General features: G+C 37.1%; 1 protein-coding gene across 1 annotated transcript in view; it reads left to right on the forward strand.

The window, feature by feature from the left end:
• Nucleotides 1-962, forward strand: part of LOC105741513 (60S ribosomal protein L12-like) — a 1,556-nt gene extending 594 nt beyond the window's left edge. The window contains exon 2 of the mRNA XM_012513641.2: nucleotides 792-962. Within this exon, the coding sequence (XP_012369095.1) occupies nucleotides 792-962 (171 nt within the window). The remainder of the gene's footprint in view (nucleotides 1-791) is intronic.
• Nucleotides 963-13,821: the final 12,859 nt, after the last annotated feature.

Below are 13,821 nucleotides of genomic sequence, written 5' to 3' on the forward strand. Positions count from 1 at the left end.
AAAAAGCCTTCCATAGCTTTTCACGGGTAGAAATAATGGAGTCAGAGTTCACTGACCTATTTTTGTAGTAGTTTAAAACTGATCCACACTCTGCCTCAATTTTAATTTGTAGATCACCTACAGTCTTGCTATGCAAAATGTATTTCCAAGAAGAATGTCAGTCTGTAATTGTTTATTCCTTGTTCATGACAATATAAGCAAAGAAATTGAGATTAAGCATTTAAAATGCTTTTTTATAGCAATGTGACACTGTAGTTTCACAACTATTGAGTACTTTTAAAAGCTGTCTTGTATTTTGCCTTTTAGATTAACTGTGCTATTAATTCATTTTCCTGTATTTTACAGAAATGTATTCATATATTGACAGATTGAGATAGTAGTAGACAAGTTCTTCATCATAGGTGGTTTGGGAAGCACTGGCCTGGTTTGTTACCCTTGTGCTGTCATTAAAGTCCCTTTTCCAAATTGAACAATAGTGTTGGTGTGGTAACACACACCTGTAACCTCCAGCTACTCAGGAAGCTGAGGCAGGAGGTTTAAGTGTTTGGGGCTAGCCTTGCAACTTAGTGAGACCCTATCTCAAAGAAAAATTACAAAACAAAAAAGAGCTGGGGTTATAGTTCAGTAATGAAGCACTTGCCTACTATGTGCAAAGACATAGATTCCAACCCCCGTGCCACAGAAAGGATATAAGTACCTTCAAGTTTTTATATCTATAGACAAACTTAGAAATTTTAAGATTCCTGTAGGTTAAAATTGGTGAAAGACCTTATAAGCCAATCCTGTTTTAGATAATTAATAGGATGTTTAATCTATTGAGAATAGGGATCCAGTTTAGAGAACAAGGATCCAGTTTAAAGAGCAAAGATTTTACCCCAATTCTTCTACCTCCGAATGGCAGGATGTTGGGAGACAGGCAACTCTTTGAAAACTCATTTTACCTACAGGCAAAATACGGATAATTGTTTTTATATTGTAAATAATTTTTATTTTGTGATTAGAGTTTTGTTTGTTTGGTTTGTTTTTAGTTTTGGTTTTGGTTTTGGTTTTGGTTCTGAGGAGTTAACTCAGCACATTCTTGTTCAGTGTGGTTATAGTTGAAGTTTTTTTGACTAATTCCCTGGAGAAGCAACGAGCCTCAGGATAAAACTGGGAGAAGACTAGGTCTGTGGACTCTGGTGGCAGAATATAGTACAGGTCCTTGTACACTATTCTGTCTCCTATGTGCCTGATTATGGCTGGTCTAGATCACTATTTGTGGCTTTAACTTCAGACATGTTACTTAGGATCTTATTAAGCGGTGGGATTTGGTGGATCTGAGGTCTGGGGTTCTACATGGCTAAGAAGCTTTCTCATTTAGTGAATACTGCTGCTCCCCAAATCATCTTTGTAGTAACAAGTTTGTAAATGGGGTTCCCACATGAACAAGGAAGAATCACCTGGTTTCTGGTTTAGTCTGTCTTGGTTGTAGCCTGAAAGTTTGTGCTTCTAATACGTCCCATGAGCAGTAAGAACTGCTATTTCCACTTGGTCAAGAACTATACTTAGGAACCAATTGCCTGGACTATCAAACAGAAATCTTGTCTTTTACATTGAACTGAAGCAACAAAGGTGTCTTGCCTTGTCATTGCCTCCACAATGAGGATAAACAGAGTGATTTATAAACTCCTTTCTAGGTCTAAAATCTATCTCTTCCTACTGATAGTTGTTTCAAAATAAACTAATATGCAGTGGTAACTGTAAATTCATGTAAATGAATATTTTACAATAGGGTCTCCTTATATGGAAATGATCCACAATGACAAAGATGTACTTTGTAGTAAGCAATCATTAGGAGCCTGCTTTACTCTCCTGGGATGTGGTGAGGCTGGTTTGGGGTTGGTTGTCATTTATTTTTATTGTTTTCAGAGTCTGTAAATTTTAATACTTTCACCTGTTTTTCTTGTGAGCAAGCCTACAGAGCCTTCTTTATTTTTCCTTTGGTTCTAGACTGGTCTTAATCTTGTCATTGAGAAGTCAGAATTATACAAGACCACTTGATGTGGATTATCTGATTTGGGTCTCCCAACACACACACAAAGTAATTATTCATCTCACTTTTCCAATTAGGAAAGTAGGACTCAGAGATTTTGAGCAAGTTACTGAACATTCCATAAGTGGTACTGGTGGAGTGAAAACAAGTGTCCAATCTAGGGCTGAAAGAGCCAACACTCTTAATCATTGGGCAGAGCAGAACAGAATACAAGAAACGAGAGAGAGAGAGAGAGAGAGAGAGAGAGAGAGAGAGAGAGAGAGGAGTGGTGAGGCTATGGAACACCTTTAGAGTCAGAATTTAGACTCCAAATAATCCTATGTTCCTCACTCAATCTCTAATAACAGAGGATGATGGCAGAGTTACAAGTTATATTGAGTTTGAAAGGTGCCAGGCACAGGGGTACATACTCTATGCTATGGTTAATATTTGAAGTTCAAGAATGTTCGCAATTAATCGACAGTGATGAAATTAGAAGAGTGACTAGCTCTGGTGGCGAATGGAATGTGTGGGGATACAAGGAAACCCTCTGGGCCAATGACAGTGTGAATCTGGTAACTGACCATAGTAGTACACATGACTGTAAAAGTGCACTGGGTTGTATGTCTAAGCTTTGGACATTTTATTACATGTTAATTCTGTTTCACTAAACAAGGTACTAACTAGCATGCAATAGATAGAAGATGGTAGATAGATAGATAGATAGATAGATAGATAGATAGATAGATAGATAGATAATAGATAGATATGCTAGTTTTCTAATCTGTATTTACTAACTTATTCATAATTTCTCGCTTCATTTGCAAATACTAGTCAGCATTTGCCACCCCATTTTATAGATAGGTTAAGTAAGACAAAAAGAGAAATCTATAGCATGTGACTAGTTTTTTAGTTCTCAGGGCACTTCATAACCTTGTATTAATTACAGAGACACTGTGAGCTCTTACTCATTCAGCTGGATACATTTGTAAAAAACCAAAACTGGGTCTGAAATGCACCCTCCCAGACCACAAATTACATTAATTTCAACAGCATGTGATTTTACCTAGTACATTCAGGATGATTCTAAAGGGATCATTGCTTTTTCAGTAAAGCTTCTGTGTTTGCTAGTGTTCGGCTCACCTGTCCTTTTCTAGTCTTAGTTTCTGAACTGTGCCCCCTTATTTCTCTGTTACATAATGGCAGATAATTCCTGAGAATCCTGATCACTATGTCCATCCATTCACAAGGTCACTTAATTTAGGGTCCTCATTAAGTACCACTCTAAAGTTTAATAATTTTGCTGGCACCAGTGTCCCCCTGTCCTTTCCCCAGTGTATCTTGTGTAATTTATTCCTGTTACAACTCATCCCCCTTCATCTGCCCATAAACTGTAGTCATGATATTTCATGATATTGCCAGCACCATGTAATTTACAAACGGCCTTGCATACCTAAAGGTCTGTTTAGAAAGAAAGAATAAATTGTTTTAGCGCGAGCTCAGAGAAACAAGTGGGATCAGTGGAATTGGGAAGTTTCACTAGAGACAGCTCAAAGAAAGGGATTTTTATAGTGGTAGTTTCTTATTCTTAGACAAGGAACAGCCACTTAGGGGGGAAATAAAGCAGGCAGCTATTTTGTGTTGCTAATTAAATTGCTTGTGACTAGTGGCAAAACAAAATCTGCCACCATTAAACAGGCAGCACTAAGGTAACTCGCACTGGCACACTAAAGGTATTTCAATGCAAAGATTAATAAGGACTGATCTCTAGAAAGATCTGTAAACTACACAAACAAACAAATGCATCGCATACCTTTGAAGTGCTCTTTTGTATATGCGAAGAGTTCCTTGAATATGGAAATCAACCAAAGACTAGAATTCATAAGAGGAAACATTTTTAACCTTCCCCACTATACCCAAGTGTCAGGCAGATTGTGAGCAGTCCATAATTCTGCAGACTGCAGAACAGAAATCTGCCTGCTCTCCCCACGCTTTGAAGTACAGTGCTTATTAAGTGTAACAGGAGTTACAATCCATAAGAGAAAAACACATGTCTGGCTCATACTACTGTAGAATTGTGAACTCAATTTTCTATTCTCATTGCCTGGAGTTTGCGAGAAAATAACTGCTGATCCCTAACCGGACTGGAAAAATGAACATCTTCATTAACGGCATGCTCCTCCTTTTCATATTCTCTTTGGGGATCATGAGGTGCTAATGTCAGTTTAAAATATTTTAAAATCTATGATTCTTTTTTTTTTTTTTTTTTTTTTGGTGGAACCAGGGATTGAACTCAGGCCCTTGCACTTGCCAGGGAAGCACTTATTCCACTGAGCCATCTCCCCGGCCCCTAAAAATCTAGGGTTCCTAAAGAAACAATGAGAACTGTTACAAACCCAGCACAGCACTGAGAGAGCTTCTCTAGCAGAGGTGTAGCCCTTTAACTGATAGTTTTCTAGTCATATCAAAAAATGAAAAGTATTAAACCAATAATGATGAAGTTTAAGCGCTATCTAGAATGTCCTCCTTTAAGGCACATTCAGATGCTTTCAGAGTTAAATAATTCCCCCACAGTACTCTTAAAATTGCAGAATTAACTGTACAAGGGTTTACTTCCCAATGCTGCTGCCTGATTTCAGTTTCCAGACAAATGCTACGTGCCCCCCCCATGAAACAAATACACAGCAATAAAAAAACAACTCACATTAGCATAGGAACCCCTTGGTGCTTATAGATGAAACAACAGAACCACATATACACTCAATTCAAGCACCATTATTTTTCTTTAATATAAGAAATGATTAAGATAGGACTCTGCAATGTTATCACTGCTGGCAGAAAAGAGAACAGGATCAGCTACTTAGGAACACATTAAAAAGCCTGTGCAGTATCTTCTGAAACCTTGACATGGTTGAAGGTTAGTAAATTTTGGGAGCTCTCTCTTTAAAATGGTTTCATACTATTCTTTGATAAGCCATTTCATTTTGCTAGCTCAGGATGCTAATGGGGGCTGGTATTTTTTTCCTGGTGGAGCAAATGACATCACACAAGTTGCATACACAATGGCAAATATAGAGGCATGAGCACCAGCAGCCAGGGAAAGAATGCCACCAAGCAAAGCTCTCTCTGCTTGACAGCTTTCGCTTTCTCGATGTTGGTTATTTATTTGCATTTAAAGAGAGATGTTATCTTTCTTTGAGATGCTGGAAATTAACATAGGGCTGCTTCCTTCTTTGCATGAGAAATGTGATTGTAAATATCACTTCTCTGCATTCGTGAAATGTTTGTATTAAGAATACGTATTGTGATCTACAAATCTAGACACTGATCTTGGTTTGTAAGCTGTCTTGCATGTAAAATATGTTCGTAAAGATGTATACAGATAAAGCAATGTCTGATATAATAATCAGCTCAGTGTCTAATGCTATGAAAGACCCAATACTTAGGAAATATTGTATATTCCTGTTTTTCCTAAGAAAATTAGGGAGTGTGTTTAATTAATGCTGAAATGCAGTAGAATTCCTGTGGAAGTACTTACGCCATCCACATGAATACCAAATGAGTTCATTATGATTTGTGTTATTACAATGAATACCAAATGAATTAATAATGCTGGAACACTCAAAATGAAGTGTTACCAAGTGTTGTGGTATAACAAATATAGTTAAACATTATGTGATTAAAGTTATTATAAGCTGAGTCTCAATCAGAAGAAAGCAAAATTCCATCTCTATTGCAGGATGAAGAGGAGAATCAAGCTGTTGTTTCGAAGCACTGTGAATCTGAACTACGAACAGGCCCTTAAAATTTTTCTCAAAATACTATAATCATTTAAATTACCTTGGTTCAAAGTGGCAAAGGAGGTGGGTGGGGAGATGAAGTGATGGGGAGAAGGTGGAAGGTTAGTTTGGTGGAAGGAGCAACCAGTGTACTTCAAGAGTCAGTCGACTTAGCAGTAGCTGTGTGACCTTTCCACAGCTGCATATTAAGATGCGGCGTTTAGTTTATTCTTCTCTGATGACAAACTTAATAAAATCATTTCAATGTGTAAGCAAGACAGTGAATCATAAGATGCATATAAGATGCTATAACCATAGCATCTTATGTTTTCCAGCTAAAGTGTCAGAGATTCTATAACATTTTAAAAAACAAATCACTTTCTATAATCCATCCCAAATGTACTTGTACATTATTGTCACACATTCTGTTGGAGAGAAGCTGGACTCTACACCCACACTGTATTACTTATGCGCCACGATGTCCTACATCATCACAACTCATATCTGTTATGGACTTAGTAAGACGCAAAAGCATAAATGGATTTAATCATACATGTAATTATTTTTATGCCTCTAAAATATGCATAAATGAATTTATGGCTATTTGACCATCAGTAGAAACAGTCTTTATAAATGTGGAAACAGCTGCTGGCAAGTATATTTTCAAAAAAAAGAAAAGGGCTCTTCTAGTCAGGTAAATGATAAAGGAATTACTGTAAGCAAAATGCTGTATCCAAGTTGTTAAATATTTGTTTCATCATCCTTAATAGTACACAAACACACATTTAACATAAGGAGACCTTACATTCTTTCCTTCTGGGATAATGGAGCCCCATTTTCTCATAAGAGCATTTTTTTAGAACACATCTGTTTCTTCAAATGCTTGCTTTCTTTTTTTTTTTTTTCTGAATCTGAGCAGTTGCTGTCATGTTGTTTGACTTTTACATTCCCATTTATTCTATTTGTGGTATCATTCCAGTTCTTGAGGTAGAACACTCTCATTTAGAATAATGGGCCACAATAACGCACACACTTCTGTCAAACAGGTTGATTCTGGTATCTAATCAGATTCCTCACCGTCACTTTCACAATGGCTTCAAGACATTTGTAAAACTTTTCTGCCACAGAGTAAAAGCAATCCTTATGCTACCTGGTTATGAATACTTTGTTGTGTTGAGGCATCCAATAAATTACGCATCTGTAAATGTAGATCTTGGACAAATTCCCCAAGAAAATCTAACTTTCTTGAAGTGAATCTTTTTTTCATTCTTTCAGGTTTTCAGCTTAAATTTAGTGCCTTGGAAGAATTAATAGTACCAACACGTGAAACAAGTTCTATAACCTGTGGCAGAAAGAAAGCTACCTAGACGCTTCCCAATGTGTCAATTATGACCCAGATAGTTACCATACGAGGAATTATTTCAGTTTTTCTTGGTTCAAATATAAAACAGCTGGAGGCTATGCAAGCGGCACATCTCGCAAGACGGGCAACGTGGATAAAGCTGCCTCGGCTCTTCACATGGCGAGCTTGGCTCTGAGCGTGCATCTTGGTTTTGTGCCTATGAGGATTTCCAACAAATAACCGTTTGGGTGATACTCGGGTAATAACACACGGCTGACTTAAAAGTCACTTGCACCCGACTTTTGTAAATCATGGGGTTCTCTTTCCTTCACGCATGTTGTTTCAGTGGTCAGTAGCATTTCCAATAACTTATACACTGGCCAGCTGGAAGAGCTTCTGCCTCTCACTGGAGCGAACTCTGAAGACCTGGCTATCTGTCTGGCGGCTGCCTCACGCCCAGACACGAGCACCCTAACCAGCAGTTCCTTGGCAAACGACAGAGTGCCCTCTGTTGATGGAAAAAGTAACGCACAGCCCAGGACTGGAAGTCGCAAGGCTGCAATTAAACAGCACATTTGTGATTTAAAAATCCTCATTTTAATTCACCAATGGATTGATTTAAAGGACATAGAGAGACTAAAGATTATTACAAATTTAGAGACAGTTGTAGGTTTAAATATATTTAGATATATACATGCACAAACATAATCGTTCTTTTTCTACACACCTGGAAATGGTAGGTTAGTGACTATTTTCTAGTTTGTAGAGACAGATTTACTTACACATGCATGTATTTCAATTCGCATATTTTTTAACTGAACAGAAAACATGGCAAAATCAGTGATGCTAAGTGCCCCGAATGTATTACTTTAAATAATTTTTTAAAAGGAAGAATGTAACAATTTAATTGAACAGAGATTTCTACATCCCTCAGGCTCAAGGAGGAAACGAACAGAAAGCAAAAGCACTGGAAGCCGGTGCAGCTTCCGTGCCTTCTCTTTAGGGTAAGGAAAATGGGCAGCTTGGTTTGTGTTAGTTGTTATCTCTTTCAAGCTAGATTTCAGCAGGTCTTCATTAACAGAAAATAGTGTTACAGTTTAGAAGCAGTAATTCATTGAAAAGTATTCACTTCTCACTTCTTTATTTCCATTTACCTTTTATTCAAACTTGGGGAGAAAAGTCAAATCTCACAGAAGTGGCATTTTTTAAAAGTGTAAGACTATTTCCGATGCTAGTTTAAAAGCACATACGGAAAAAAAAGTCACCTTGCACTGAAATTCTTGCAGTTAATATTTTAAAATGTCTGGCTTTCTTCACTCTCTTGGAGAAATGCTTGCATCCTTTGCTTGCTGTTATAGGACTGTTTTTACCTGAGAGTTGGTAGTTGGGGTCTGAAAGGATTGAAATGTCCCTTCAGTTGCACCTTCTTTAAATCCCAATATTCACAGCCACAAAATAAATCTAATGAGGTGATTTGATGAAAATCTTTAATTTCATTATTTCAAAGAGAAAATACCTACTTTGTAAGTTTCCATTTCCAAATGTTAACTGAATTTGAGAGAGAAAAAAATTAATTTCCAGTCTACGGGCAAGAGTCTTACCAAGAAAAAAAGGAAAGAGGGATGTTCAATCAAATTTTCAAGTTTTTTGGTGGGTTGATAAAATTAACCAGTTAAACTGTTCAGTATGCTTTTTCATTAGAGACTAAAAAAAATTTTTAAGTCGTCTGCTAGTTTTTTTACTTCCATACAATTTTGTTAATGTGGATTCAAATGCTAGTTACAAGATTTGTTTGCACAATGATGCAGTGTGTGCTGAGGAATAATTTAAAACATGAATTGTAGCTCTCAACTAGAGCTAATACTCTGTGAAAGTGGCACTAGGGATTGCCTCAGAGGTTGTCAACATTGGCAGTTTCAGTAGCTACAAGAAAACAAAACATCAGCTGCTGACCCTGAGATTTCAGCTCACTGGCACTTCTGCTTTCAAGGGGAATTGCAAACAGAGGAAAATGAGATCCTATTGCATTACAGGGTTGCCAGAACACTGGATTATTTTTTAAAGATTTCAATGTGTTTTATCGACCTCACTGAAGGTTCGTTTCTGTATTATACCATTTTAGCTACAGTACTTCCATGTGATTTTTTTATGCTTCATTTTTTTTTTCTGAGTCAGTACAGGTTTTTATGAGGACTGAATTATTCTACATCTATTTTTTCAAACAATAAAAATTACATTTACACAGTGACAGGGAACAAAATTTAAGTGTAATAAATACTTTTTCTTGTCCACTGCTATAAGCAATTGAAAATTATAAAAATATCAACATGTCAGGACTGAAAACGAAGCTCCCATTTTTTCCCCTTCTTTTTTCTATTTTGATTGAAACTTTAAAAAAACAAAATAAACTTATGTGGAAAAGAAAATTAATTTAAAAATAAGAATTTAACTAAATTTAATTTATAATTTGCTTTTATGTTAATAAACACTATTTAACCTTTTAAAGTTCTTTTTTTTCCTCAAGTAATTTTTTTTATTTATGTGAATTGTAAAACAGTCTCATGACACCGTGCAGTATTTTATAAGGCAATTCAGTTAAAGAGGTGCTAAATATTTTAGAAACAGCCCACCAGAGGGCAGTCAGCTTTTAGTCTAACAAGTTTGAAATACATAAATTTATTGGTATGCAGACTTTCAAATAAAATATCTACTTAAATTATGTTACTTTTTACATCTAAGAGTTGAGAAAAGTAAAATTATGACTTGGAAATGGGAACCCTAGGGAAGGTTTTGACCATTTTGACTAAAAAAATCTCAAGAATAATGATTCTTTTGCTCTTCTGTGGCACTCATACTCAGCCTTTATTGTGATATTTATGTTCAGTTTTAAAGTAAGATTTGATTTGTGGTATTTGGGGACAGTAATTTTTTTTAATCAATAGAGACTTTGAGAAAAGCCCATATTGAGAAACATATGAGAGACAGTGTTCTTGTTCACCCATCAGCATGTTCCTATTAATTCCAAAAAATGTTTAATAGGATTTGATTGGTGAACAGTGTGCTTCATGTTACGCATCATACAAAGATACAGAGGAAAGTCTAAATCATGAGATTGACAGTTGGAGAATCCGGGGTTTGCTTTTGAATACAGACTGCAGGCATGTAGGTCACTGAATGTCTGCCTGGCATCTCCAGAGATCAAAACACTAGAAAAATAATAATGGAAAGAACAGTAGGTCTTGTGTAGTTTGTTTAAAATAAGAGTGTGTATTGAGGTTTGAACAATATATTGTCATTACAGTATTGGTTTTACTACTATTCTTTGCAAAACTCTGATTGTCAAACTTCTCAGCCCTGATGAAGGAGTCACAAGTGACAATAATTCCTTATGAAGTCTAGCATGCTGCCCCCTATTTGCTTGGTAGTGTTTCTTACAATAATCTTGAAAACCAAAGATCCAGATTGAATGGCTCAATTAGGATGGCAGAACTGAGACTTAACACTATCATTTTCCTCTCACTAAGTTGCCTTGGAATTCAGAAACCATGGAAGAAGCTAGAGTGGTGTAGGATTTTATAGTTTGGCTTGTTTACTTTTGTTTTATTGTTTAGAGAAATAAAGCTTTCATTATAAAATATCACTTATGTTTACAAGAAAATAGTGATCTGACAAACCCAGAGGTTAACATCATTAACATGTGCTAAGTGGGCTTTCAGATATTTCCTATGTACATGTACTTCTTTACAAAAGCAGAATGATGCTGCTGATTTGCCCTTGCTGGTTCATGGCCTCCTCTATTCACAAGTTGTACTAGACACAGCCAACATCTTTTTGCATCAGTACTTGGAGGCAGTAAACACTAACATCTGAGTCCTCGCCATGAGCTGGCATCATTTTAATTGTCTTACATGAGCTACTGAATTAATTCTCACAATCCCTATGAAATAGGTATTATTATTTCCTCCATCTTTTAGAAAAAGAAAGGGCTTACTTAAATATAGGAAACACACATGCCCTGCTTCTTAATCTTCTGGCTTCACAAGAACTATGTAAGATTCTGATATAGAAATATGACATTCTTCACTCAATCGTTTCCCATACATAGATGCTTCCATGTTTCTGGAAAAGACAGCTTTTGAAACGAGTGATCCCATGTACAGACTAGTTGTTGTGTATTTATGTCCTCTGATATGTATAGACATACTTCAAACTATTTAAACTATTCTCAACTCTCTCCCCTGTAGTAAGTCAGTAATCAGTACTCAGCCCATCCCTAAGGTGCTGGGGATAGAACCCAGGGCCATGTATATCTTTCTTCTAGAATCCTCTTGTCCAGGCTCCTCTTTTCTGAAAAAATTACTCAAATGTACTTTTTAGGACTTCTGAATCCATCTGTCATCACTACCACTGACACACAGTAGCTCCAACTAGGGAGTGATGTAGAGTTCAAGCCTACTTTCAGCTAACAATCAGCAGAGTGCTCTGTGGCATTACTTAACCTCACCAGGCCATGTTTTCCTTATCAGTAAAATGAGGATAAAGTGTCTATTCACAGAGCTCTTTAGCAGTCTTAAATATGATGCCATACGCAAAGTACCTGGTAAATAGAATGATATCAATAAATATAGGAGGTAAATGCCCTCTTATTTGATTGAGGATCTCAAAAACAAAAGCAGAAAGAATAGTGGATCCTCCATTGCCAAAAAATACAAACTTTCTTAATTAATTGGCCTGGGGACCAAATCTAGGCAAGTGTGCTACTTACCCCTGAACTACATTCCAAATCTGCAAATTGAGAGTTCAGTGCTAAGCTTTTATGGCTAAAGACTTTGAGAATTCCAGGTTATGTTCTCCTTATCTTTTTTTTTTTTTTTTTTTTTTTTTTTTTTTTTGAGGCTGGTTTAGCCTGCCCTGGGGGCAGGGCTAACACAGCACCTGGTGCTGGGGATCAAACCACAGTCCCTGCACTTGCCTAAGCTTACGTAAGCAGGTGCTTTAGTCCACTGAGCTATCTCGCCGGCCCCTGTTCTCCTTATCTTATTTCACACAGAGGAAACAGACCTGAAATTAACCCCCTTCTGGATGTATTTGAATAGGAATATTTAGATGAAACAAATTTGAAAGAAAGTCACAGAGGTATTTTGCTACCCAATTCAATAAAACCTTGTGAGAAAGAGGTAGAAAATGGCAAAGCAAGCTATCACCTCCTTCCAGTCATTGCTCTTTTATTACTGTTTTAATCTCTTAGTGTATGAATGCTAACTTGTGAGGACGTGAGTATGCATCCTCCTTTACGTATGCCCAGTACTGTTTAACTGGAGTCCCAACTGAGATGCTAATTCCAAATCCATTCCTCCAGTGATTTCTGTTCCAAATATAGCTTCCACTATTTATTAACCCAATTCTAAGACTATTCGAATTTGGGAAGAGATTTGGCTGTTCAGTTCCTCAACACAGAGGAACTGTCAAGTAGAGCCATGAGTTTCAGCAAAAGCAATGTGCTTTCCAGCATTTGTGCTATGAAAATGCTTCTCTAGTGAGCTTTGTCTCCTCATTATTTACAGGTGCCTACACCAGGAAGACTAGGCCATTTCTCCTCAAAGATCAAATGTGCAAATGAGAATCAGCCCAAGTTTCACAGCATGGCAGAAAGTACCAAACCACATGGCCCAATGCCTGGCCAGGAATATCAACGGGGGATTCACTTAGGTGATCAACAGTTTTCTATTTATTCTTTTTTTTTTTTTTTTTTTTTTTTTTTTTTTTTTAGGGAAGGGTCTACAGAGTGTTCAGGGTATCAGTACTAGATGGAGCTCATAGTGATTCGCCTGTTTACAGCCTCCCAAGAGCTGGGATTACAGGCGCACGCCATCACACCCAGTCTCTACATTTATTCTTGAAAGTGATCCTTGAAACAACACCAAGGATGACCTTCACTTGCTACTTATCCTTTGGGATTTTTTTGGTCATAATTTAGCAGTGAGATCTCTCTGAAAGCATCTACAACTGCACCATTTCAGATGGCTACTGAAAACTTCTCTATATGATCAATGCAGTTGATCCTTTTAAAACAGATAGCTTTGGGCTCTCCCACGTATTATCTCATCCTCGTTAGCTGGCATTTTTGTGGATAAGGAAATTGGAGAATAGGTGAAGTGATTTTCCCAAATCCTCATTTTCTCTTACAGTAGGAAAATTTCCCAAGGGCCAGGGCGGATGTTCAGATGTAGTAATTCTAAGCTGGGTACTTTTCCAGTGATCCCGGAACTGGTATTTTACAGGGTTTTTTTTTTGTTTGTTTGTTTGTTTGTTTGTTTTTTTCAGAACCGGGGATTGAACTCAGGGCCCTGCGCTTGCCAGGCAAGCGCTTATTCCACTGAGCCATCTTCCCAGTGCCTTTTACAGGTTTTTGAAGCACAACCAAGTCATGCAAATCCTGGTAGATTCCTGTGTAATGCAAGAACTTCTATGTTAATGGCCTACTTGTTTCTTCCCCGGGGAATGGTCAAAGGCACTAAAACACACATCAAAACTGACATTTATAACTCCTGTTTTTACTGCTTGCACTTTAGAAAGTGATAAGTGTCAAGGCAGCTACTGGCATTTAGGACTAAAAAAAAAAATCTTGAGGTAATATGATTAGCCAGATTGTGTCCTCTGTCTCTGTCTCTGTCTCTGTCTCTGTCTCT

This window comes from Octodon degus, unplaced genomic scaffold (genome assembly GCF_000260255.1).
Source record: "Octodon degus isolate 3935 unplaced genomic scaffold, OctDeg1.0 scaffold00015, whole genome shotgun sequence".
Taxonomy (NCBI): Eukaryota; Metazoa; Chordata; class Mammalia; order Rodentia; family Octodontidae; genus Octodon; species Octodon degus.